General features: G+C 40.5%; 1 protein-coding gene across 3 annotated transcripts in view; it reads left to right on the forward strand.

Moving 5' to 3' along the window:
• The first annotated feature begins 3,005 nt into the window (after positions 1-3,005).
• The window catches only part of LOC149267660 (putative plastid-lipid-associated protein 4, chloroplastic), a 279,800-nt gene continuing 258,569 nt past the window's right edge, over positions 3,006-24,236 (forward strand). For 2 of the 3 annotated variants that reach the window (XM_089433798.1, XM_089433804.1), the window contains exon 1: positions 3,010-3,409. In XM_089433798.1, the coding sequence (XP_089289924.1) occupies positions 3,092-3,409 (318 nt within the window). In that variant the 5' untranslated portion in view covers positions 3,010-3,091. Of the gene's footprint in view, positions 3,410-24,236 lie in introns of all 3 variants that reach the window. The other variant, XM_089433800.1, reaches the window with a different exon arrangement.

Genomic DNA, 24,236 nt, shown 5'->3' on the forward strand with positions numbered 1-24,236 from the left:
ATGCAAACAGTGTATACGCAGGTTTCTCCAAACACAGAAGCGTATGCACGCAGGTTTCAGGTTATTGAAGTAGCGTATATCTTTTGAGTTGTGATCTAGCTGCTTCTGTTTATTGCTGCAGTGTTCTGGGTTCAAAATTTGGTGTGTGGTTACTGTCATTGTGTTTTGGGTACAACTGTCAGAGAAGTATCTACTTGATTCAGTTCTAGTTGGTGAAAAGGAGGAATTGTTTATGATTGATTGATGTTCATGGATCCAGTCTGAAAATTTATGAAACATGGTCCCTGGAAGAAAGAGAAGGTTGTAGCCTTCTGTAGGCCAGCACCTACGTACTAGTATCTTGGCTAGTGCAAGAGCTAAGGGGGTTGTAGCTCCCTTCTAGGAGAAGCTGGAGAATGAGAGAGGGTTGTAGCTCTCTGCAGGTTGCAGCCTGCGTACTGGTAAAGGACTGCAGCAGTACATTGTAAAAATAAGTTTCTAATTAAAAGAAGATAGAGACGAATTGCAGCAGGTGGTTTTCACCCACATTGGGTTTCCACCCTATATCTTGTGTTCTTGTGTGTGATTGTCTTCTGCTCTGTTTTACTGTTCCTGGTTACTGGTTATTTGCTTCTGATACTCAGATTAACAATCAACATCTGACATATAAAGTAATTTATAAGTTTGCATTGTATACGCCGTTTTCCTTCTACATAGTTGCGTATATACGCGGGTTTAATTAACTGAAGTAGCGTATATTATCTGAATTTGAAAAAGGGAATATTTGACTTGATAATACTGATTCACCCCCCCTCTCAGTATTATTTCCAACAATGGTAGAAATAGAATCAGTAAGTGGGCAGAAGTAAAAGAAAAGAGGGCAAAAGGGAAAGTAGTTTTTAGGCCGAAGAATTCTACAGTAGATCATGGTATTACACCAAGACACATTATTGAAAAGGTTTGGGGGGACAAAGAAGAAGTATTTTGCCGCTTTGTTGACTTCAAAAAGGCATTTGACACGATGCCTAGAGATAAGTTGTGACGTAGAATGGAAGAACTTGAAATTCCTTTGCATTATAGAGTTGTTGTCCATAGGCTTTATGAAGAGGTGAAAGTCAAAATTAGAAATTCAACAGAAATTTCAGAAAGTTTTAGAAGTGACATCGGAGTCAAGCAAGGCTGCCCTTTATCCCCTACCCTTTTTGGTTTATATATTGATAAGTTGGAAGAGTGGCTAAATCTGCAAGGTGGGGATGGTGTTTGGTTGAGGGAATTTGTGATAAAACTTCTTTTATATGCTGACGATCTTGTATTGATTGCTAAATCGACCCATGGATTGCAGATGCACCTATATGCCCTTGAGAATTTTTGTAAAACAATGGGGATGCAAGTCAATACCAATAAGACCAAAATAATGATTTTCTCTAATAAAAGGAAGCAGAGTCAGGATACATTCTTCTTTGAAGGCAACATTCTTGAAGAAGTAAATGAATACAAGTACCTCGAGATCGATTTCAACAACAAGCTTAATTGGGAGGACTACATAAAGAAGCGAATTTCAGGAGGGTGGAAAGCATTATATGCACTTCAAAACATATGTAGAGAGGTAGAGTTATGGGATTGGAAAACGATTAAAGTGCTTTTTGGACTCCTAGTTTGTCTAGTGATATTATATGGGTGTGAACTGTGGACTAGCAACATCCTTGTTTCAAAATGGAAACAAATTGAGAAAATCCAAAAACGCTTGATCATGAGCAAGTTCAAAATAAAAGGTTCGGTTCCTTATGAGATAATGTTGAGTTTGATCATGAGCAAGTTCAAAATAAAAGGTTCGGTTCCTTATGAGATAATGTTGAGTGAAACAGTAGTAGCTCCCATCGAAACAATTACTATGGTGCATCTTATAAGATATCTAAAGAGAATTGAGCAAATGGGAGTAGGTAGATGGTTGAAAGTTATCTTAAATGAAGGCATGAGTGAAAGAAATAAATCATGGATGAGACAAAACAACAAATGGATGCAAAAATGGAATATTTACCTCAATGCCTGTCCCACAAATAGCAAGGAGTTAAAGAATTTTGTTATGGAGAAGTTCTGTGTATATGGGGAAAAGAGTTGGGTGGAAAGAAGAAGTACTATGTTCAGGAATTCAACTCCACTTGTGATCTCCAACAAAAAGAGTACATTGGAGCTAGTCTTCCGTGGAGAGCAAATATTCTTATTGCTCAATTAAGAACTAACTCACATCAACTTCGGCGTGCAATGGACTGGTGGGAGAGACCCAAAGAAGCTTGGGAAGAACGAGTGTGTATTTTTTGCACTTATGTGGAATCATAAAAGCATTTCATTCTGGAATGTGATGCTTTCAGAGACATCAGGGACAATTATGGCAATATGTTAGCATCAATTTCTTGGCATTGTCTTGTCACTGAGGAGACTCTTAAGAGGTTGGGTCAGCGCATCATCAATTTAAGTAAGAAAAAAATTGAATGACAAAAAGCATAAAATAGAGACACTAATAATCTCATAGACTATTTTTAGTTTCATACACATTAAAATATCATTCATTCCAATTTTGTTATCAGATATATGTGATTTAACATCATAAATTTTTTTTGGCTACTCGGTGAAAAATTCATAACTCAAATATATTATTCCAACCAATTAAAAAAGTCCAGGCAAAAAAAATATAAAAATGTGGACAACGGCCATGAAAATTCCAGGACAATGACCGATTTGTTAGAACCAGGTCCGCGACTCGGCAAACGGTCGGTGACTCGGTGGACTCGCGGATATGAACGTGGCAGCGTGGCAAACGGTCGGTGACTCGGTGCACTCGCGGATATGAACGTGGCAGCGTGGTTGAATGTCAAGGGACTTTTAAGTTTGATTAAATTTATTTCAGTTAATTGATCACAATAAACCAATTTTCCAGGTTTTTAAAAATATGACATGTATATTTAGTATTATTGTTTATTGTGAGTAGACCGCGAAATGCATCGTCTATTTTTCATCCATACACGTGCTCCAACGATGCACTTGATTTGTTTCGTCCACACATTGTTCAGTATAGCTGCCTGTGTTATTTCCGTGTCACTACTTTTATTCAATCATGGAAAGCATGGCCGGGAAATGTTTTCATCACCCACTTCAATCTGCTGTACCTCTAAATGAATCGAATACCAGATTAGCCTGGGTTCGGCCATCAAAGGTGTGCAGAATTAGAAATAACGTAAGCTTCAGCAAGATAGGTTTTGGTTCTGGTTTTGGAAGGCCTTTAAAGGCGCAGGTGCAGGCACAGGCATCTCTGTTTCCCTTCCTAAACAAGAGAAAAGACACAACTGTTGTGAAAGAGGAGCTGTTGGAAGCCATCGGACCACTGGACAGAGGGGCTGAAGCAACTCCCGAGGACAAGTACCGCGTCGATCAGGTTAAACCCCAAGGAAATTTAATGCTTTGGCTTGGTCTTTTTTCCATCCAACCAGGACTCGAAATTACTGTATAAAGTTAATAATGCAAGGAAATTTGTATTACGTTAAAAAAATCAATTTTATAGAAAAAAAAGCAACAACCTAATATGCTAGGATTCAGTTTGGCTCCTCGCAGTCCTAAGACAAGAAGACAAACACGCCTCAAGGTTAGCTCCACAGTAATTTGTGATCACCAGCTATGTTTTAGGATGTTAATAATACAAATGTGTATAAAAGCTGGCGATTTTGTATTCTATTCTCATTGCAGGATTTCTGTAGAGTCTAGATGCAATAATTGCACTTTACAGACATAGATATAATTTCTCATGCATTTGATACAACTCAATTTTCTCTTACATATTTTGAACCTTATTTCAGTTTTCTCTATTGTTCAAGAACAATAAATGTTTTTTCTGTTATTTTTTAGTGCTATTAATTCTATGGTCGAAATGTAACATCTTAAGTAAAAATATACGTCTGAGGGGTAATGGGTATTTTATATTTTGAAAAACAGATGGTGATTACAAAGATTGCCCAACTAGTTTTGTAGCGTTCTACTTACCTCGAATTTTCATTTTGGAGAATATGGTAAACTCTATGTTGGTGAGCCCTTAGCTCCTTCGAAGTAGAAAACCAACATGTTGAGAAAGATGAAAACAACACATTGGTGAAGATATTTAGTGTTATGAATCAAATCATCCAAAATGTCATAATAAAGATGAAAGCACCACATATATCGCGTATTCATGTTCATATCAACGAAATGACCTTTTGAGGGTTAGTGCTTGAGTTTGAGGTGCATGCACCCTCTGATTATAATTGTGCTTGTCAATTACATCGTGTCCAATTTGATTAGTTGCTTTGTATTGGCCTTTATTGGCATGCATCCCACGGCAAGGTCTCTTAGAGATCTTTATGGCATGTTAAAGGCCCAAGAATGGATCATTTGATCTAAAGTCAGCTTTATAGAAATTTCAAGAATCGGGCAGTTAATGCAACTTCTGAAATTTCACCTGAACCTTGAGGTGTCTCTGATCTATTCTTTGTGAACTTCAGCCTTCGGGCCGATCTGAAATATTAAATTAAAGCAGTCATGTTTCCCTTCCCTTCAACCCAATTTCACTTGACAACCCAAGAGAATAGTACCATATACGTGTACTTCAAAACCACAATGCTACAGCCTTTAGGGCTCAGTTTTCTAGGCATATAACATATCTGAAATGCCTTATTATAACAGATTATAATTCCAACAATTTTACTCTATTATCTTCTAGATGTGTGTCAAATCATTTAACCAATTCAGCTATATGTTATGTCAAATCAGCATGAACAGCAAGAGCTGAAATCTACTCAATCATGAAGATAACATAAAGTGAAAATCAAATCTGAAAGTACACAATATTTGGACAGCTGGAAACTTCATATTATGTTTAATATGAAATACAAGTACATACCACAACTTTATGACAAAGATGGTACAACAAACTCTCCAAATTTTAGCTAGGGAACCTATAAGAAAACCCTAGCCACCAACTCCTCTTAGCATGGACTCACTCCTAACCAAAGCTAGTCATTCCACAAATGATTATCAACATGTCAGCACCAACACTGACAAGACCTCCTTAGCACATGCACCAAGATTGTAGCACACTAGCATGTTGTCTTCCTTAGCATTTTAAAACCCTAGCCATGTTGCATCACACATGTACATGGCCAGGCAACTCTAGCCCAATCCTCCAAATATACATGTCCATCCTAGGGTTTAAATCCTCAAACCCTAGGCCTTCAACTCTCGCTTCAATACAAACACCAAGACTTCCATGGAACATAGGGATACAATAACTGAGTCTTCTTCCAAGCAAGGTATCACACCAAGCTCAGGTCTAGTTAGACTAGACTCTCCATGGTCTTGCCCTAGCATCCATGCATCACACAAGACCAGAGCATTAGCTTTAGTGTTCATGTCTTTTACTAAGGTAGAAACCCTATAAAATAGTGGTATAACGAGAGCCACAATAATTGTCATTATCTCTAACATCATTCTCTTCTTTAAGGTTTACTTGCACATTAGAAACCCTAGCCTCTCACAAGAGAAAAATCTAGCATCACATGAACAATCTCTCCAAGGAAAACCAAGACAACTCTCTCTCATCTTGTCTTATCTTAGGGTTTTCCCATGAACCCTGGTGTCTTGCTCCTGACAAGACTCCTCCATGACAATACAAAGAATAGAGTACAACAATGATTATGGTTACAAGAGCTCTATCCTCCCTTTATATATAGAGCATGTGAGGGAGGCTAACATTAAACAAGGAGATAAGTCCATACAAGTAACCAACAAGGCAACCCCACATGGATGTTCTTCATTGCAAGGATGTACATGTGTCAAAATAGGGTTTATTCAGTCCCCAAGGTGAAATTCCCTCCAAGCATGATCCTTCTTGGGCTCTGTTTCAACAAAATATTGCTCTTCTCAAGATGAAACCCTAAAGCTCAAGTGTGAAATCCATTGTAATCCCTCTTCTCACCTTTGGTCAATTGACCTCTAGCTCAAGGGGTTTCTTCCTAGTAGATCTTAGGGATCTAATGATTCGGTCAAGCCAAGACAACAACCTCCCTAAGGCTTCTACTTCAAATACCACCAATCAAAGGAGTGAACCTTTAGGGTTTAAGGTGGATAGGATTGTTGGGGTTCTTTTGGGTAATTTCTAGGTTTGAGTTCAAAGGGAAAGGCTCCCAAACACACATAACCAAGGAATCACTAGGACGGTAAAAACCTAAAAAAATAGTTTAAATGCTTTATAGGAAAAAGGGGTGATGGAGGATAGAAGATCAGTGCCTTAGCTTCGCAATATACTTTTGGGGCATATGGGGTCAAGGATCCACAGATAGAAGATTGGATTAGATTTAGGTTCACTAGATTAGGGTAAGTGCACTAACTATGCCTAGGTCTTTCAATATTCGAGGAGAAGGGAAGGAGCCCACCCACTCCTTCCCTAAAGACTTGGAAAAAAGGGTTTGTTTAAGAGGGATAATGAAAAAGAAATACCATGCCCACTTGTGTAATACTAAATTACCATCATCCATAAATACATCTAAGACAAAAGAAGTCTACTTACTTATGTTTCCATTCATTTATCCAAGCTTCGCCAATAATCATCCAAGAAACGAGTGAAATACACATCAACAAGTACTCTCCAAGAGGTCGTTGTACTCATAGATCCATAGCCAATTTTGAGAAGATAAAAATCGTGGAAATTTCAGATTAGCTACATGATTTCTCCCCTAATCCAACAATGAGAAAATGAGAGGAAGTGCACCGCTAATTATAGAGGAGGTGCTCAACTTCCTTCACATTAAATATTAATTTCCTAGGCTAAAAGCCCCAAATCTAACTTGTGGAGGGGTGAAAGGGCCTCTTCTATAATTAAATAATCTAAAATATATAAAGATGGGGTTTTCCATGCCACATGTACAACAAATAAGGGGCAAAAGCCCTCAATAATGTGACATTTCTAAAATTGTAGCAGTTAATTTGGTTATTATTCACCTATCTTCAAAAGATTATTTGTCTTTTGTAAATTATATACGATACATACTGAATAAAACACTAATGCAACTTCACCAAAATTAAATCACAGGAGCTGAGAAAATATCACATACACACAAAATAATAGACATCGATATTTTTGGACAAATTGTCCCTGGAAAAACCCCAGTGTGGGGAAAACCAATTCTGCATATAAGTATTTTATTATTATTCAACAAATCAAGAATTACATCAACTGCTTGCCTAACACTGGCAAAGCTCCGACAATATTATTCCTTCACTTCTACTCAAGGTTACTTGGAAGCGGGAGCGGAAGTGGGAGCGGAAGTGGGAGCGGGGAGCGACATTTTCAAAAGATCCCGGTTTGGGAGCGAATTTTTATATATTTTGATGCATATATGTCAACAACAACATGTAGAATGATGAATTAGATATAAAAAAGCACAAAAACATGCATTGAACCATATAATATCAATGATCTAGAAGTTATAATCTTCATCAACCACGTCCACAAGTTAGTAACATACAACATATCAAGTCTCATGATTCATCAATCTTAAAGTTTCAAGCTTTCAAATTTCAATATATAACATTTATCATCATTGATCACTAAAGTTGTACTTGTAACCATGACAACAAAAAATATCTAACATGAAATGAAATGTTTCAACTTTCATGAAGCATCATATTCATAATTCATTACCAATGAGTTATAATTGCCAACTTCAAACTTCAAACTTAAATTGTCATAAATTGTCTACAAAAAATATCATAATAAATATGAAAGACTCAACAGTTATAAAAACTACTAGAAACTAGAAAAGACAAGTAAATCTATTATCTATTGCTAATGCTTGGGCCTCTTGCCACGAGAAATGTCTAATTTCTGAGAAGGTCGTGGTGGTCTTCTGGGAGTCTCGAGAGGAGGCATAGTCGGACGACCAGAACCAGAAGGCACATGCCCTCCACGTGAGGATGTAGATGGAGGTGGTGGCAGCAAAGGAAAAGTTGTTGGAACTCAAGCACTGCTATTGGATGGTGGGGGTGGCATGGTTGCTGTTGCTTCATCATCATCCTTCAGAAGTTTTGTTTCCAATTCTTCTAGATGTAGAGCGCCATCCTCCAAATTATCTTCCTCTGGGTTGCTGTCCCAAGTTGTACAATATGATGTATCCTCACGAGCCTAATCACAATAATGGCTCAACAACCTCAAGTTGTAATGCACATAAACCAAGCTTTCTGCCCGATTTCATTGAGTCTATTTCTTCTCACATTATGGATGAAGTTATAGGTGCTCCAACACCTCTCTGCAGAAGAAGTGTTTACAACCTGTGACAACACTTTTTTTGCCAATTTTGGCAAAAATACCTGGTTGCCATATGCATCGCACCATGTGATAGCTTCAAATCTGCCCCTATCTTCCATTGCATGCAAAGAACCAAACACTCAAGTGCTAGTGAAGTATCTGCCTAATTCAAGACGCAAATTAGCACACTCATCCTTATTAGGGACCAACTTGTCTAATGCTTTCATATATCCTTTTTGTACTTCTGGATCTGTATGAGGTTTGGCCCTAACCTCACCCCCAGGTGCATGTTTGCCCAACCAAGATGGAGAGTAGTATTTTGGCATAAGGATATATGCCAAAGCATGTAGTGGAACATTAAGTTTATTCCACCGTGCACACACAAAATCGTGAATCATATCATACAAGTTGGGATCTTTTTCCTGAACAATATCTTTTATTTGCCCCAACATGTTATCCATTTGCTCATACACCTCCCCAATCATTGGTTTATTTGTATCTACAAAACGAATCATGGTATAAATGGGCTCGGTGAATTTCAAAACTTCCCTCACATGTGCCCAAAATAGACCACGAAGAGCAATTTCCTCCACCTGTTCAAAACCTTTCCTGTCAATTGCGATTGGAGCCCTATCCTTTAATACCTATTACAGTTGACTTGATACCATGCTAGCTAATGACTCCCTTAGGCGCCTAAAGGTGAGGTAATATCTTGCAAATCTAGTCTTCGCAATCTTCAATAGTTCCAAATTTGAGTGACTACGAAAAATCCCATGGGTATTGCTATGATTGGTAATAAATTTTATCAATATCTTGCCTCTCTTGTACAAATCACCAATCCATCTCTATTGAGGTTGTTTGTTTTTAATAATATCATGCATCAAAAGGTTCATTGTGTGCACCAAACACCCAAACCAAAATATGTTGGGGTATTTATCCTCAATAATTGCTGCCGTTGCCTTACAATTAGAAGCATTATTAGTGATGACTTGAATGACATTGTATGGCCCAATACGTTCAATTGTTTGAAGTAATGGTTTTGCAATGTTGATGGCAGTCTTGAACTTTTCTAAGTAATCATATGTTGAAAGGAAGATTGCACCACTAGTAGACACAACAAGAACATTTATCAATGGCTTGCCTTTTACATTTGTCCATCCATCAGATACAATGGATACCCCATGCTCATTCCAAGAATTTGTCATGTTACCCAAAGCATTTGTTATTTTTGCTTTTTCATGATCAAGTCCCACAGTTCTAGCCTTGTCATACCCAAGGCTCTTGTATCCTTTGGGGGCATCATTAATGGCAGAAACCATTTCATTCTAATAAGGTGAGCGAAGAACATTGAATGGTATCCCACATGCATAGAGAAATCGGTAAATTTTTGCATCCACATCATTCCTACACCCTTTGTCAAGGAAATCTGATATGGTTCTACGCCTTAAAGGGATGTTTGTTCCCATGCCTCCATATCCACTGGCTTGGGAGGATGTTGATGGAGTTCTTTGTCTAAGTGATTGTGGGCTATCATGTTCAAAACCCTTTGATCTTTTAGCTCTGTATTGGGCTTCCTCCTCTTCCCTTGTGTATTTGGCTCTTTGTGGTGCTGGCACACTTACACAAGTTTTGATTCCTACTTGTTTATCTCCATCCCATGGCATTTTCCCACAGAGGTGCTTTCTAGCATGGGTGTATGAACTTGTGTAAGTTTTTTTGCAATGGAGGCATGTAAATTTAGTGGTTCCACCCCCTTTCCCTACTTCAGGCCTAGAAACATATTTCCACAATGGGGTTTGGTCTGCTTTCGTTTTTGTGCCCTCATCACCTCCACTCTCCTCTTCCTCCTCACCAAGGTACTCCTCCTCTCCAAGGTTTTCAAATCCACCAAAACCCACTTCCTCATCCTCTTCATCATGATCAACCCTCCTTCTACTCTCCAACACCATAATAACAAAAAAAGGAACCAACATCAAGAGAATGCCAAGCCATATAGCCATGATGTTCTTTGGTGGAGTTATAGTTTCTTGCTTGCAATAAAATGGAGGAGTGGAGCACGAGCAGTTTGAGGGGGGGGAGGGGCACTCCCCCATAACCTTGCTTCTATTGGAAAAATCGAATTGGAAAATCCACGATTCTCCTCTGCAAACCAACTTGGCCCTCTCTGTGCAACTCGCACTTCCTCCAGCAACTTGCACTAGCTACTAGAAATGCACATTATCTCTTCTTGAAGCTCGCACTTCCATTAGAAAATTACTTTAGTGAATTTATCTGCCTCCAGCAACTCTAGAAACCCACTTGCAGTGCTTGCAAGAAATCGATCTGGAAACTAGCAATAAAATTGAGCTTCTGGCAACTCGCATTGGATAAATTGGCAATTCACACTATTATCACCCCGAGAAACTCTCCTAGGTTGTATCTCGGAGATGCCTGGGAACATTACAAACTCAACAAAGTGTTGGAAATGGATGAATGGAAGGAATGATGCATATTCAAGCCAGATAACCACTTCTACTATGCTTAACTCCAGACATGGGTGAACACCCCCAGTCTACAAGGCTTTAGACCACCAATTACTCACAGTTTGAGGATTAGGTGTACATGGAAAATACTGACCACATCAGCAGATGCACAAGACCATGTGATGGCCGGTTGCAACCAGTAAAGAGGTCTGCAAATCTATTTCCTAATGCACAGACAGGATGATAGCTCTCTGGCACTAAGTAAACAGAAACTTGCATAACACATTCAATGATACATACTAGACTTCAACACAGAGGTGGGATGACAGCCCCTCTAATGCTAAATATCAAGAGCACATGAACAAATGCATAACAGGCACAACCTAGAACATAGTAGAAATGGAAAGTGAGCAATTAATAGCAAAAGAAGCTTGTATTAGCTGAAAATGAAGACCAGACGCTGCAAGTATCAAAGTAGTTACAGTCTCCAGAAGTTGAACCTTACATCAAAACTACAACCATCAACCCTGATTACATCTCTTTTCTGGGTATATATAAAGTTTGATTACAAAGGTATTTTGTTGTTCCATGTGTGGAGGGGTCATAATGGACCACCAACCACCTTAACTCTCTGATGGAGTCTCTGCTGCAATCTGCTTGCTTCCATGAATGAATTTGATCTTCTCGGATGCTCCGTTGTACTTCTCGAGCAGGTGGAGTGTAATATGGATGACCTTCCATGACTGATAAATGCGCGGATCTGCTCGAGGCACGTCCTCCTCCCCTCGGCCATACTGCTTGTTGAATGCGGTGGTTTGTTGCGCTGTACTACTCCATCACTGCTTTGTCGGTTTAGGATGAGCTGCGTGTGTTGTGCTGTCGCCTTTCCCCTTCTAGCCTTATGTCTCTTTCTTGAAATCGCTATTCGGGCTTTTGCTTTCCCTTTAAAATGTTTTAATAATGAATGTTTTCTGTTTTACACAGAAAACACTGTAACACTGTAAATCCCGCCCATTCTGCTTCTTTTGGACTTCAGAAGTCCTCAAGCATGGTTTAATTGTTTATCGGGTCTGCCCTTCAGGTCGCTGTCGCATGTCGCACTCGGCCGATTCCCTCGCTTCCCTTTGCCTTTGGAAATTCATAAAAAACGCTGGAAAATATGAAAAATTGCCTCTGGCAGACTTCAAGAATTATAAATTTCCCTTCTCGGACCCTTTCGGGTTCGGGCTTCATCGCAATCGTAAGGCTCCAAGGCTCCCCTTTGTATTTTCATTTATCTAATGAAAACATACAAAATACATTGAAAACGGCTTGGGCGGGGACTTGAAATTTTATAAGAAATCATTTGTGATGCCATCGGGTCCGGCCCATCGGGTCGCATGCATGCATATGTAAAGGCCCTGCCCCTTTGGTTTTCCCGATTGCGATCCGCCGATGCGATGATCGGTGATTGCTGATCGGCCGTGTCCTGTGCCCCTTTAAGCCTGCCCACTCTGCTTGGCCGATATGTGATTAACCGACTAGATCTGGGCCGTTGATCGGCTAGATCTAACGGTGGCTGTGCAATGTCCAGTTTAAGCCTGCGGAAATGCTTTTGCATGATTTTAGAGTGTTTTGAGCCTCCCGATAGTGTATTTCCGCCCTTCCAAGGGCTCTCCTCTTGCGATGGTTTTGACTTTGAATGATCCTTAAGAGGATTCTGAAGACTTTTGGGGAAACTTGGATCCTTTGGCGTGATTTTAAGCAGATTTTCAGACTTTGGGAGTTTCTTGGATCCATTTTTTATCCTTTTGTATAACAGAGCTAACACTGGCTCCTTCTGGGGATGAGATCCTCCCTGTGAGGTCTCAAGAACCTACAGATCAATGCCTTTCTGATGAAAACAAATTAGCAAAATTCCTAGTGTTCCATTGGGCATGGAGTCTGACTGAACCTACACTAAAACTGATAAAACAAAATATTTACAACTTTAAGGCCAAAAGACCTTAAACAACATAAATTTTTAGAAAACGCCCACTGACTGGGCCATCAAAAACTGCTTCTCCTCCCATACTTTTCAGCATGAAGGTATTGTTCCCTTGGATTTGAGAAATGATAAAAGGCCCTGTCCAGAAAGCATCGAACTTCCCATGATTGCCTTTCTTTTCTTTCAGTGTATCCCACTTCAGAACCAAGTCTCTAGCTTGAAAATTATCTGATTTTGTCTTCTTGTCAAAAGCTTCCTTGATCTTTTTCTGATGTGTTGCAGACTTTTCAACCAGTTGTTCTCTGATCTGATGCACTTCTGCTAAATCAACGATCCTTTTTGCCATGTCTTCTTTCTCATTATGTCCTTGTTCAGTCAGAGGAAGGAGCAAAGGGTTTATTGGCCTCAGCTTCTATTTGAAAGGGATGGTGTCTTTCTGTAAAGGAATTTTGTGCTGGATGATTTTCTTATCATACGTTTTCAGGTCACTATATTCCCAGGCAAAGACATCAACAAACTGCCTCATTAAATTCCAGTATTCAGAACATTGGTCAGCAGACAGATGAGTGGACAAATTTACGTATCTAGGCTGATCGGGACTCCCTATATCATGCTTACAGACTGCAGACTGATCTTCATTTTGGGCAGCTTTATAAGGCACGTCATTCTGGTCAAACAGTCTTTCTAGAGGAATTAAGCCTTTAGGTATATGATTGCCGGGGAGTTGGACAATACTATCTTTGCCAATTTTATTTCTAAGCTGAGACTGGGGGTCTTCTTCTAAAGCTTCATTATCTTGGTCAATTTGCATTTCAGAAAATTCATCAATGACTTGCAAGAATCTGTTCACTTCATCATCATCTTCAATCTGCTCCTCCTCAGCCTGAACAATTGGTTTCTTGAGCTGCATTGAGGCCTTCCGAGATTCTTCTATTTGGAGAATACATGCTCCAAAATCGGTATCCACAGCATAAATGGGATGATTGGAAGGATTCTTCTCATCATTGATGATGTATGCCAACTGTGCTTCTCTGTACAATCTCCTGCTTTCTCCTCCAAAAACTGGGACAGTGGCATAAGATAAATCATTCTGCAATGTCCCACCCAGTCTCTTAATCCACCCTCTGGACAACAACATGCCAAACTTGGGAGGGATATCTGCTACCACAATATCCATCATCATGCTCTTCATGGGCAGCTGAGTTAGGGTAATGGCTAGGTCTTTGATCAATCCTAGGCATTTTACTTTCCTTGAATCAAAAGAGAATAAATCATGATATGGTCTGGTGATGTCAAGGCCTAGCTCTTCCATGACGGCTTTAGGCATCAGATTGTGGCTAGCTCCCGTGTCTAGCAGGCAATTGTGGAGGATTTTATCATGAATAGTCAAGGAGACATAAAAAGATGGAGAACTATTATCAGTAGGTTCAGTCATTGGGCTAAGCACAGCTGCAGGCCTATCATCTTGCAAATTGACAGAGTCATTGGAGGTTTGTGTGGATCTCAGCTCAAGAGCTTCAAGGATAGGCTTTCTAAACACTTCACTCTTTACCAACTCTATCAGAGGCACAACTATTTTTAACTTCTGGACTTCTGCTTCAAAGCTGAAAGGAGAAGGGGACTTGTCAAGACCTCTTACCTCTTGAGCTGGTGCTTTGAGGATGACTGGATCAGCTGCTGGTCTTCTCTGTCTGATATTCTGTGACTCTGTTTGGACAACAGCTCTTTGGGCAGGATTCTCCTTGACATTTTTTGCATTTGACCTCAGATTATATCTTTGCTGCTCCTCAGTTTGTAGAACAGCCTCTCTGTCCCACCTTTGACTGTCTTGTTCCTGCAGCAAAGATTCTTTGTATGCAGCCAATGTCAAAAAGGCAGCACTGCCTTTATCTTCCATACAATGAATTTCATCCTCATCTTCAATTTGCTCCTCCTCCATGACCACATTTTGGAAAGGAGCTTTAACCTTCTAATCTTCGCTAGCTTCTTTATCCCTCTGAATTATTTGTAACTGTTTATTTGCTCTTCTGAATGGGTTGGGATTTCTTGGAGCAAATGTATTTGGGAGCCTTGCCTCCCCAGAGTTCTGCTCAACCTTCAGCTTAGATATTTCAGCAGCCAATGACTCTATCATTCTAGTCATTTTATCTGATTTAGGCTTTGAAGATGAAGCAGAGGAAGAAGAAGCCTCATTTCTCTGCCTTCTTCTATCAGCATGAATTTTGAGCTTTTCTGTAGCCATGATATTAGACTCTACTTCTAGGGCTGCATCTTGCATGTCTGCCAGAGTAGCACACCTTCTTTCTCTCAGCAGCAAACATAAATCAGAGTCAAAGGCACTGGCATAGGCAAGTTTGGCAGAGGTGGGTGTAGGCTTTACTTCAGCTGGTATCTTACTATACATACGATTAAATCTCTTATTAAAATCAGGCAATGATTGCCCATTCTCTCTCTTCAGGTTACCAAACTCAATATGATAATATAGCAGGTCCTTCTTATCTCCCCATTGCTTCAAAAATGCATCATCTAAAGCTTCAATGTCAGCAATAGATCCAAGGGGCAGTTCTCTGAACCACTTTCTAGTCTCTCCATCAAGGCTCTGGACAAAAACTCTCATCCACACATCATTTTCACTGATGTCTAAGTTATCAGCATAACTATAAAAAGACTCAAGGTGTTCTTCAGCTGTTACTCCTTTTGTACCAATAAACTTAGGCATGTATTTCTGATATTCTCCCGCAGGCATGGGATTCAAAGGAACAGGCAAGACCAAAGGTCCATATCTAGCAGCAACGATTCTTTCTATCTTTGTAGGTGCTTGCTGGCCTGCCATGACTGGGGTAGGTGGAAGGATACTGGTAGCTTGAGCAGTATGGAACAATGAAATGGATGACAGAGACAAAGGGATGTTATGGACTGTATGGGAAGCTTTCTTTGGACTGAGATTCAAAGGGGAACTAAATGGACAAGGAGCTTTATGAATCTCTGCAGGTATTTTTTCACTAGCAACACTAGGCTTTATATCTTCAAATTGTGTATTCTCAACTACAAACTCCTCATGCAGAGACAAATAAGATTTCTTGGGCTTACCTGATCGTGATGCTCCTTTCTGTGATGTTTTCTTCGGGTTAACAATCTTCTAAGGGTCAGGCACTAGAACAGTTGGTAATTCCTGAGGATTTCTTCGAGTGTGTCTCACGAATTGAGCCAGGACTATAACGTGGAGTCGCCAAAGGTTGATCTTCCTCCAGTGGAGTCGCCAGATAGATGATTACAACCAGAAATGTGCCCAGACTTTGTCTATCATCAAAATATGGAACTGTGTCGTCTCCCAGGGAAGTTGAGCTTCAATCTCCTCTCCCCGGCAACGGCGCCAATTAATGTTATCACCCCAAGAAACTCTCCTAGGTTGTATCTCGGAGATGCTCGGGAACATTACAAACTCAACAAAGTGTTGGAAATGGATGAATGGAAGGAATGATGCATATTCAAGCCAGATAACCACTTCTACTATGCTTAACTCCAGACATGGGTGAACACCCCCAGTCTCCAGACTACAAGGCTTTAGACCACCAATTACTCACAGTTTGAGGATTAGGTGTACATGGAGAATACTGACCACTCCAGCAGATGCACAAGACCATGTGATGGCCGGCTGCAACCAGTAAAGAGGTCTGCAAATCTATTTCCTAATGCACAGAGAGGATGACAGCTCTCTGGCACTAAGTAAACAGAAACATACATAACACATTCAATGATACATACTAGACTTCAACACAGAGGTGGGATGACAACTTCTCTAATGCTAAATATCAAGAGCACATGAACAAATGCATAGCAGGCACAGCTTAGAACAGAGTAGAAATGGAAAGTGAGCAATTAATAACAAAAGAAGCTTGTATCAACTGAAAATGAAGACCAGACGCTGCAAGTATCAAAGTAGTTACAGTCTCCAGAAGTTGAACCTTACATCAAAACTACAACCATCAACCCTGATTACATCTCTTTTTTGGGTATATATAGAGTTTGATTACAAAGGTCTTTTGTTGTTCCAGGCGTGGAGGGGTCATAATGGACCACCAACCACCTTAACTCTCTGATGGAGTCTCTGCTGCATTTTGCTTGCTTCCATGAATGAATTTGATCTTCTCGGATGCTCCGCTGTACTTCTCGAGCAGGTGGAGTGTAATATGGATGACCTTCCATGACTGATAAATGCGTTGATCTGCTCGAGGCACGTCCTCTTCCCCTCAGCCATACTGCTTGTTGAATGTGGTGGTTTGTTGCGCTGTACTGCTCCATGACTACTTTGTCGGTTTGGGATGAGCTGCGTGTGCTGTGCTGTCGCCTTTCCCCTTCCAGCCTTATGTCTCTTTCTTGAAATGGCTATTCGGGCTTCTGCTTTCCCTTTAAAATGTTTTAATAATGAACGTTTTCTGTTTTACACAGAAAACACTGTAATACTGTAAATCTCGCCCATTCTGCTTCTTTTGGACTTCAAAAGTCCTCAAGCATGGTTTAATTGTCTATCAGGTCCGCCCTTCAGGTCGTTGTCGCATGTCGCACTCGGCCGATTCCCTCGCTTCCCTTTGCCTTTGGAAATTCATAAAAAATGCTGGAAAATATGAAAAATTGCCTCTGGCAGACTTCAAGAATTATAAATTTCCCTTCTCGGACCCTTTCGGGTTCGGGCTTCATCGCAATCGCAAGGCTCCAAGGCTCCCCTTTGTATTTTCATTTATCTAATGAAAATATACCAAATACATTGAAAACGGCTTGGGCGGGGACTTGAAATTTTATAAGAAATCATTTGTGATGCCATCGGGTTCGACCCATTGGGTCGCATGCATGCATATGTAAAGGCCCTGCCCCTTTGGTTTTCCCGATTGCGATCCCCCAATGCGATGATCGACGATCGCTAATCGGCCATGTCCTGTGCCCCTTTAAGCCTGCCCACTCTGCTTGGCTGATATGTGATTAACCGACTAGATCTGGGCCGTTGATCGGCTAGATCTAACGGTGGCTGTGCAATGTCCAGTTTAAGCTTGCGGAAATGATTTTGCATGATTTTAGAGTGTTTTAAGCCTCCCGAGAGTATATTTCCGCCCTTCCAAGGGCTCTCTTGCGATGGTTTTGACTTTGAATGATCCTTAAGAGGATTCTGAAGACTTTTGGGGCAAACTTGGATCCTTTGGCGTGATTTTAAGCAGATTTGCAGACTTTGGGAGTGTCTTGGATCCATTTTTTATCCTTTTGTATAACAGAGCTAACACACACTAGCTAAATCGACCTCCCTCTTGCAGAATAATTCAACCTCCTTCCTTCTCTTGGAAAACTGTGATCTATGTGAAGAATTTCTCTAAAACTTCTCTTCTTGATTTCTCCTGCTGAAACCCCACTGCTGGTATTCTCCACACTATCACTGTGTCCTTGCTCTCATTTCAATTCACTATATCTCTAAAAGCCCCATCGATCTCCTCTTATAATCCCTCGTTGAGTAATCAATGACCATGATCTAATCACAATTGATGGCTAAGATCATTTTGACTTCTAAGAATCACTTTTCTAGAAGTCTCTAAAGAGAAATCGATTTGTCTCAATTAATCTCGATTAATTAACCACTTTTCCTAAGTTAGGCCTAGGAAAATAATTAAACTGGCTAATTAAATCTAATTCAGACAATTTTCCTTAGAAACTTTTTTTGGGTATTGAAGATAATTAATCCATCTGTGTTTATAACCTTGTAGACACCACTTGATACTAGAACACTTGTCTGAGCTACAAAAACTAAACTCCATTTTAACAAGGAAGGTGTTCTTCATAACACCCAACATATCTCTAAAGAAGATGAATCTTGCTTTCCCTAAGGCCTTTGTCAGAATGTTTGCTACCTGCTGATGTGTAGGTATATACTATAGCTAAACTATCATGTGTTGTACATAGTCCCTGATGTCGATATGCTTGGACATGTCATGAAACACTGGATTCTTAGAGAACCTGATGCAACTCTGATTGTTGCAGTGTATCACTATTGTTTTTACCCTTTGACCAAACAAGGCTACCAACAGCTTCTGAAGCCAAATTTACTCGCATGTCTCCCTGCTAGCTGCTATGTATTTTGCCTCTGCAGAACTCAGTGCCATGGACTTCTGCTTCCTACTGTACCAAGAGACAACTCTTGATCCCATGCTGAAGCAACACCTTGAAGTGCTTTTCCTGTCCACTGTACTGCCTGCCCAGTCTGCATTAGTATAACCCACCAACCTGATACCATCACCTCGAGCATATCTGATCCCATACTTGATTGTACCACACGCTTTGTCGCTATGCAATGCACTCTCTTTGGTTCAACCATGAATTGACTGAGAGATTTTACTGCAAAGGATATATCTGGCCTGGTGTTGACCAAATACATGAGAGAACCAATCAACTGCCTGTATAAGGTGGGGTCTACATCCTTCTCCCTGGATGCGTCTACCTTTCTCCAATTCGTGATCATGGATGTAGACATGGCTCTGCGATCCTCCATCCTGAACCTCCTCATGATCTCATTGTAGTATTTCCCCTACCCAAGGAAACTCCATGCCTAGAAAGTAGTGCATAAGTCCCAAGTCCTTCATCTCGAACTCTGCTGCAACGTCCCTCTTGCACTCCTCTATGATCCCTAGTGAACCTGTTAGAAACAAGTTGTCCACATACAGAACAAGAATGAGAATCTCACCCCCAACCACAAAGTATTAGAGGTTTTGTTAAAATTGGCAACTAGGGCTAAACTCCATGAGGATCACCTTATTCATGGCTAATAATATTTTATTATATTCCTCTCGTCGAGAGGTGTAGGATTGATCTAAAGATCATCCGATTCCGATAAGTATTTATGGAGATATGAATTTATTTTGATTATGGACAAATTGTCAAAGTCGGCCAGCAACTTATGTAGGCTCAGAAGCCCAACAGACACATCTATTCATCATCAACGTTTGCATATAAATACAGGATGTCTCCTCCTCATTTGGACACACACTTCTCATCCATCTCTCTCTCTCTTCTGCGCAGAAAAGAGTCTCTCTCTCTCTCCTGCGCAGATAGGTCTCTCTCTCACACGTGGGAAGGAAGGACGCAGTTTTCTAAGGGTTTACAAACTGCAGATTGGAACTTTGACCAGCGTTGACCAACATTCTCTCTCTCTTGACTGCGCAGTAGGTGAAGCTGACTCTCCTTGGAAATCCGAAATTTTTGGCACAGGAATCGAGGTGATCTGACCTCTGGTTTGGAAGATATTGACTGCCCTAGTTTAGGGCTGATGCCGATGATACTGATGCTGATGAATGCTGATGCCGCTGACGCCAATGATGTTGATGCCACTGATGCCGATGATGCTGATGCTGCTGATGCCGATGATGGTGATGCCGATGATGCTGATGCCGCTGATGTTGATGATGCTGATGCCAATGATGTTGATGCCATTGATGCCGATGATACTGATGTCATTGATGCTGATGATGCTGATGCTGCTGATAGGGTTTGCTGCTGCTGATATAAATCAGAGTTTTGTACTATTTCTCTCTGTTGAATTATTGAAGATAAAAGAAGATTTGATCAAAGGGTTTCCGCATATTGGGGTTTGTCCTTGGCTAGCTACCACATCTTGTGTCTCTTGTCTTGGCTTGTTTTCTGTTGATTGTTTAATGTTCTATCTGCACTTTACTTATGTACATGTGATTGCTAATTTGTGGATAATAATAAGAAAGATAAGTAAACTTCTCTAAGCATAGAACATACCATAATTTAACAAGTTTGCATCTGTCTCACTCTTCACGAAGTCCATTCCTTGCGAGTCTCTATCAATGTGCTCATACCATTCCTTGGGAGCCTGCTTGAGCCCGTACAAAGCTCTCTTCAGTCTGCACACGTGGGTCTCTCTACTGTGTTTTACAAAGCCCTCCGGTTGTTTTATGTATACCTCCTCTTCCAATTCACCATTGAGGAACGTCGTCTTGACATCCATCTGATAAATTTTCCATCCCATCTGTGTTGCAAATGAGATCACAACTCGTATAGAATCATATCTGACCACAGGAGCGAATGTCTCCTCATAGTATATTCCCTCCTTTTGAGAGAACCCCTTGGCCACGAACCTTGCCTTGTATTTCTCGATGCTGCCATCTGCACCGTGCTTGATCTTAAAGATCTAATGTGATCCAACCACCACCTTATCTATTGATCTAGGCACAATATCCCACACATCGTTCTGCATGGTTGAGGTATATTCCTCAACTATCACATCTCGTCACACCTGCTGCTATGCAGCCTCTTGATAGTTAGAATGCTTGCTATCTTCCAACTGACCGATTAATGCCATGTAGCCAGTGTATCTGTCTGGTTGTCTTCACTGTCTACTACCCATATTAGGAGCTCCCACAAACTCTTGAGCATCCCGAAGTGTCTGTTGAACCTCATGGTTCCTCCTGCCAACTGTAGAGGATGGAATGTCAACTTCCATGTCCTCCTGATGCATCTGTTGCTCCATACTTTGCGAACTCTCAGGAACTCCTGCACCTGAGCCTGTGCTCATATTGGTAACTGTACTCGCGCTCTGTTGCCCTTGATCCTGTTTCTTAATCCTTGGAGCTTCTGCTGGCTGCTCACTCTGATCATCTGTTGGCAAATCTATGGACCTCTTGTATGCCTTGTCCTCCATGAACTTGACATCATGCCTGACAATAATCTTCCAGCCCCTGGAATATGCCTTTGAGGTCTCACTGTACCCCACAAAGTACCCCCTCTATGCAGTTTGATCCAACTTGGAACATGTATCTCCTAGAATGTGACAATACACCAAACTGCCAAATATCATGAAGTGGCTGACATATGGCGTCTTCCCTATAAATGCTTCCTTCGGTGTCATCTTTCCAATTGCTTTATGTGGGACCCTGTTTTGTATATGTACTTTCGTACTGCATGCCTTTGCCCATAAGTAATGTGGCATGTCTTGGTCATCCAACATAACCCTCACTGCCTCCGATATTGAATGATTCTTCCTCTTAGCGACCCCATCTTACTGTGGGTTGTAAGGAACCGTCCACTTTCTCTTGATTCCTGCCTTAGTACAGAACTCTTGGAACTTTTTCCCCATGTACTCGTCTCCCTTGTCTGATCGAAGAATCTTCACCTTCTTGCCTGTCGAATTCTCCACAAGAGATTTGAAGTCTTGGAAGTGACTGAAGACCTTGTTGACCACACTTTGTCAATAGTTCAAGGAAGCAGAATACAAAGACGTGAATAAATTTTTTGAAAGTTCAAAGTCTTCACTCACCACTATTGTATCATTGTAAACCCAATTTCTGCAAGTTGTATTGTAAATGATGCTAGTATGACCATTTAATTATGTAACAACACCTAGGTAAGTCTTTGATTTTGGCAAAAGATTTCATCCTAGGAAGTTTTTTAATGTCACTGAATCATGTGTGTTTCTAAACATGAATAATCGACATAATTTTTCTTCCAGCTTAAACTGTGATGTTCCTTTTTTGGTGTTCCTTATGGCATGGTTAGGATGGACGTTCAGGGTTGGAGGCAGATAGGTCAAAGGTGCAGGTTTACGTCATTAACGCGCTCAGGGGCTTTTGGAGATGTTTTATGGGGTCTGGAGGAGTTCACTTTCCATCTTCCATCATCAAGATTGATTTTGCACAACTCGCTTCTCGTTCCATTGCATTATGATCATTCCCGTAAAACGGGGTTATTATCTTAACCGACTGGATGGGGGTGGCATCTCAACTTGATCATCATCATCCTGGATAAGAGCATCCTCCAATTGCTCTAATCGCAACACTCCATCCTCCAAATTGGGCTCCTTTGGATTTTTGTCCCAAACCTTAAGGTCTTTATTAGTCTTTGCATCATCACAATAATGGGACAACAATCGCAAGTTGTAGTGAACATAAACCAAGCTCTCTGCCTGGTCTAAACTTAACCTGTTCCTTTTAACACTATGGATGAAAGAATAAGAGCTCCAACACCTCTCTGCAGAAGAAGTGTTTACCACTTGTGATAGCACCCGCAATGCCAAAGTTTGTAGAAGTGGAGTAGCACCTCCATGCATGTTCCACCACTCAAGAGAAGATAAATTCTCTCGATCTCTAATTGCATGCATGCTCCCAAATGGACCAGTGCTAAGCGTATAGTTGCTCAAATGTTTCCGTAGCATGGCAGACTCCTCCTCATCAGGGACTAATTTATCCAATGCTTTCATATAACCAGATAGAACCTCTAGATCTAGGTGTGGTTTTCTCCTGCCCCCCCAAGTGTTGGTGTTGAAAGCCATGATGGATGATAGTATTTAGGTGTCAGAACATATGCTAAGGTATGCAATGGAATGTTTAGCATATCCCATCGTTTTTCCACCTCTGCACGAATATAATTGTACAAGGTGATATCTCTAGGCTCAAAAATGTCTTTAATTTGCCCCAACATGCTATCCATTTGCTCATACACCTCCCCAATTATTGGCCGATTTGAATTTGCGAACTTGATCATTTAATAAATTGGTTTGTTGAATTGCAAACATATTTAATCTGTGACCAAAGGTTGTCAAGAATAGTGTCCTTGGCTACATTAGCACCATCTCTATCAGTGTTAATGTCCTCCCATGATTCAGAGGTCACCATATTAGTTAAAGCTTGTCTCACCTTCACTAGCTGCCTAAAGGTGAGGTAATAACTTGCAAATCTTGTTTTTGCAAGTTTAAGCAACTGCAACTTGGAGTAAGTGCCATAAAAGTAGTTTACCCTTGTATGCCCTGTGATAAATTTAATGAGTTGCTTCCCTCTCTTGTAAAACTCATTAATCTATCCACATTCTTTATGCTTCACAATATCATGCATCAAAAATTTCAATGTGTGCACTAAGCACCCGGACCAAAAGATGTGTGGATGAGTACGCTCAATAATTTTTCTTGCTGCCTTACAATTTGCTGCATTATCAATGATCACTTGAACCACATTATTAGGACCAACATCTTTGATTGATTGCAATAGGAGATCTGCAATGTTTTGGGAAGTTGCACTGATGGAGGAGGAGTCATGACATGAAATAAACACTGCACCACTAGCAAAAACACCAAGAACATTTATCAAATGTTGGTTTCTAACATTTGTCTACCCATCTGATACAATGGATAGCCCACAATCAACCCACTCATTTGTAAAACGTGCCAAAGCTCTTTGAACCTTTACTTTTTCTCTTTCTAATAACACTGTTCTAGCTTTCTCATAGTTGGGGCTCTTGTATCCTTTTGGGGCTTCATTGATGGCCTTAACCATATCATGCCAATAGGGAGAGTGAAGCACATTCAATGGTACAACGCAAACACAAAGAAACTAGACTATCTTTCCATCCACATCGTCCCTATCAGCAACATTAAGGAAATCCCCTATTGTTCTTCTACTTCCAGAGGTTACAGAAGTACCATGAGGAGATGAGCTACCAAATCTAGAGGTTG

This window comes from Pinus tabuliformis, chromosome 6, assembly GCF_031772625.1.
Source record: "Pinus tabuliformis cultivar Carrire ecotype Pingquan chromosome 6, CPIR1, whole genome shotgun sequence".
NCBI classification, from domain to species: Eukaryota; Viridiplantae; Streptophyta; class Pinopsida; order Pinales; family Pinaceae; genus Pinus; species Pinus tabuliformis.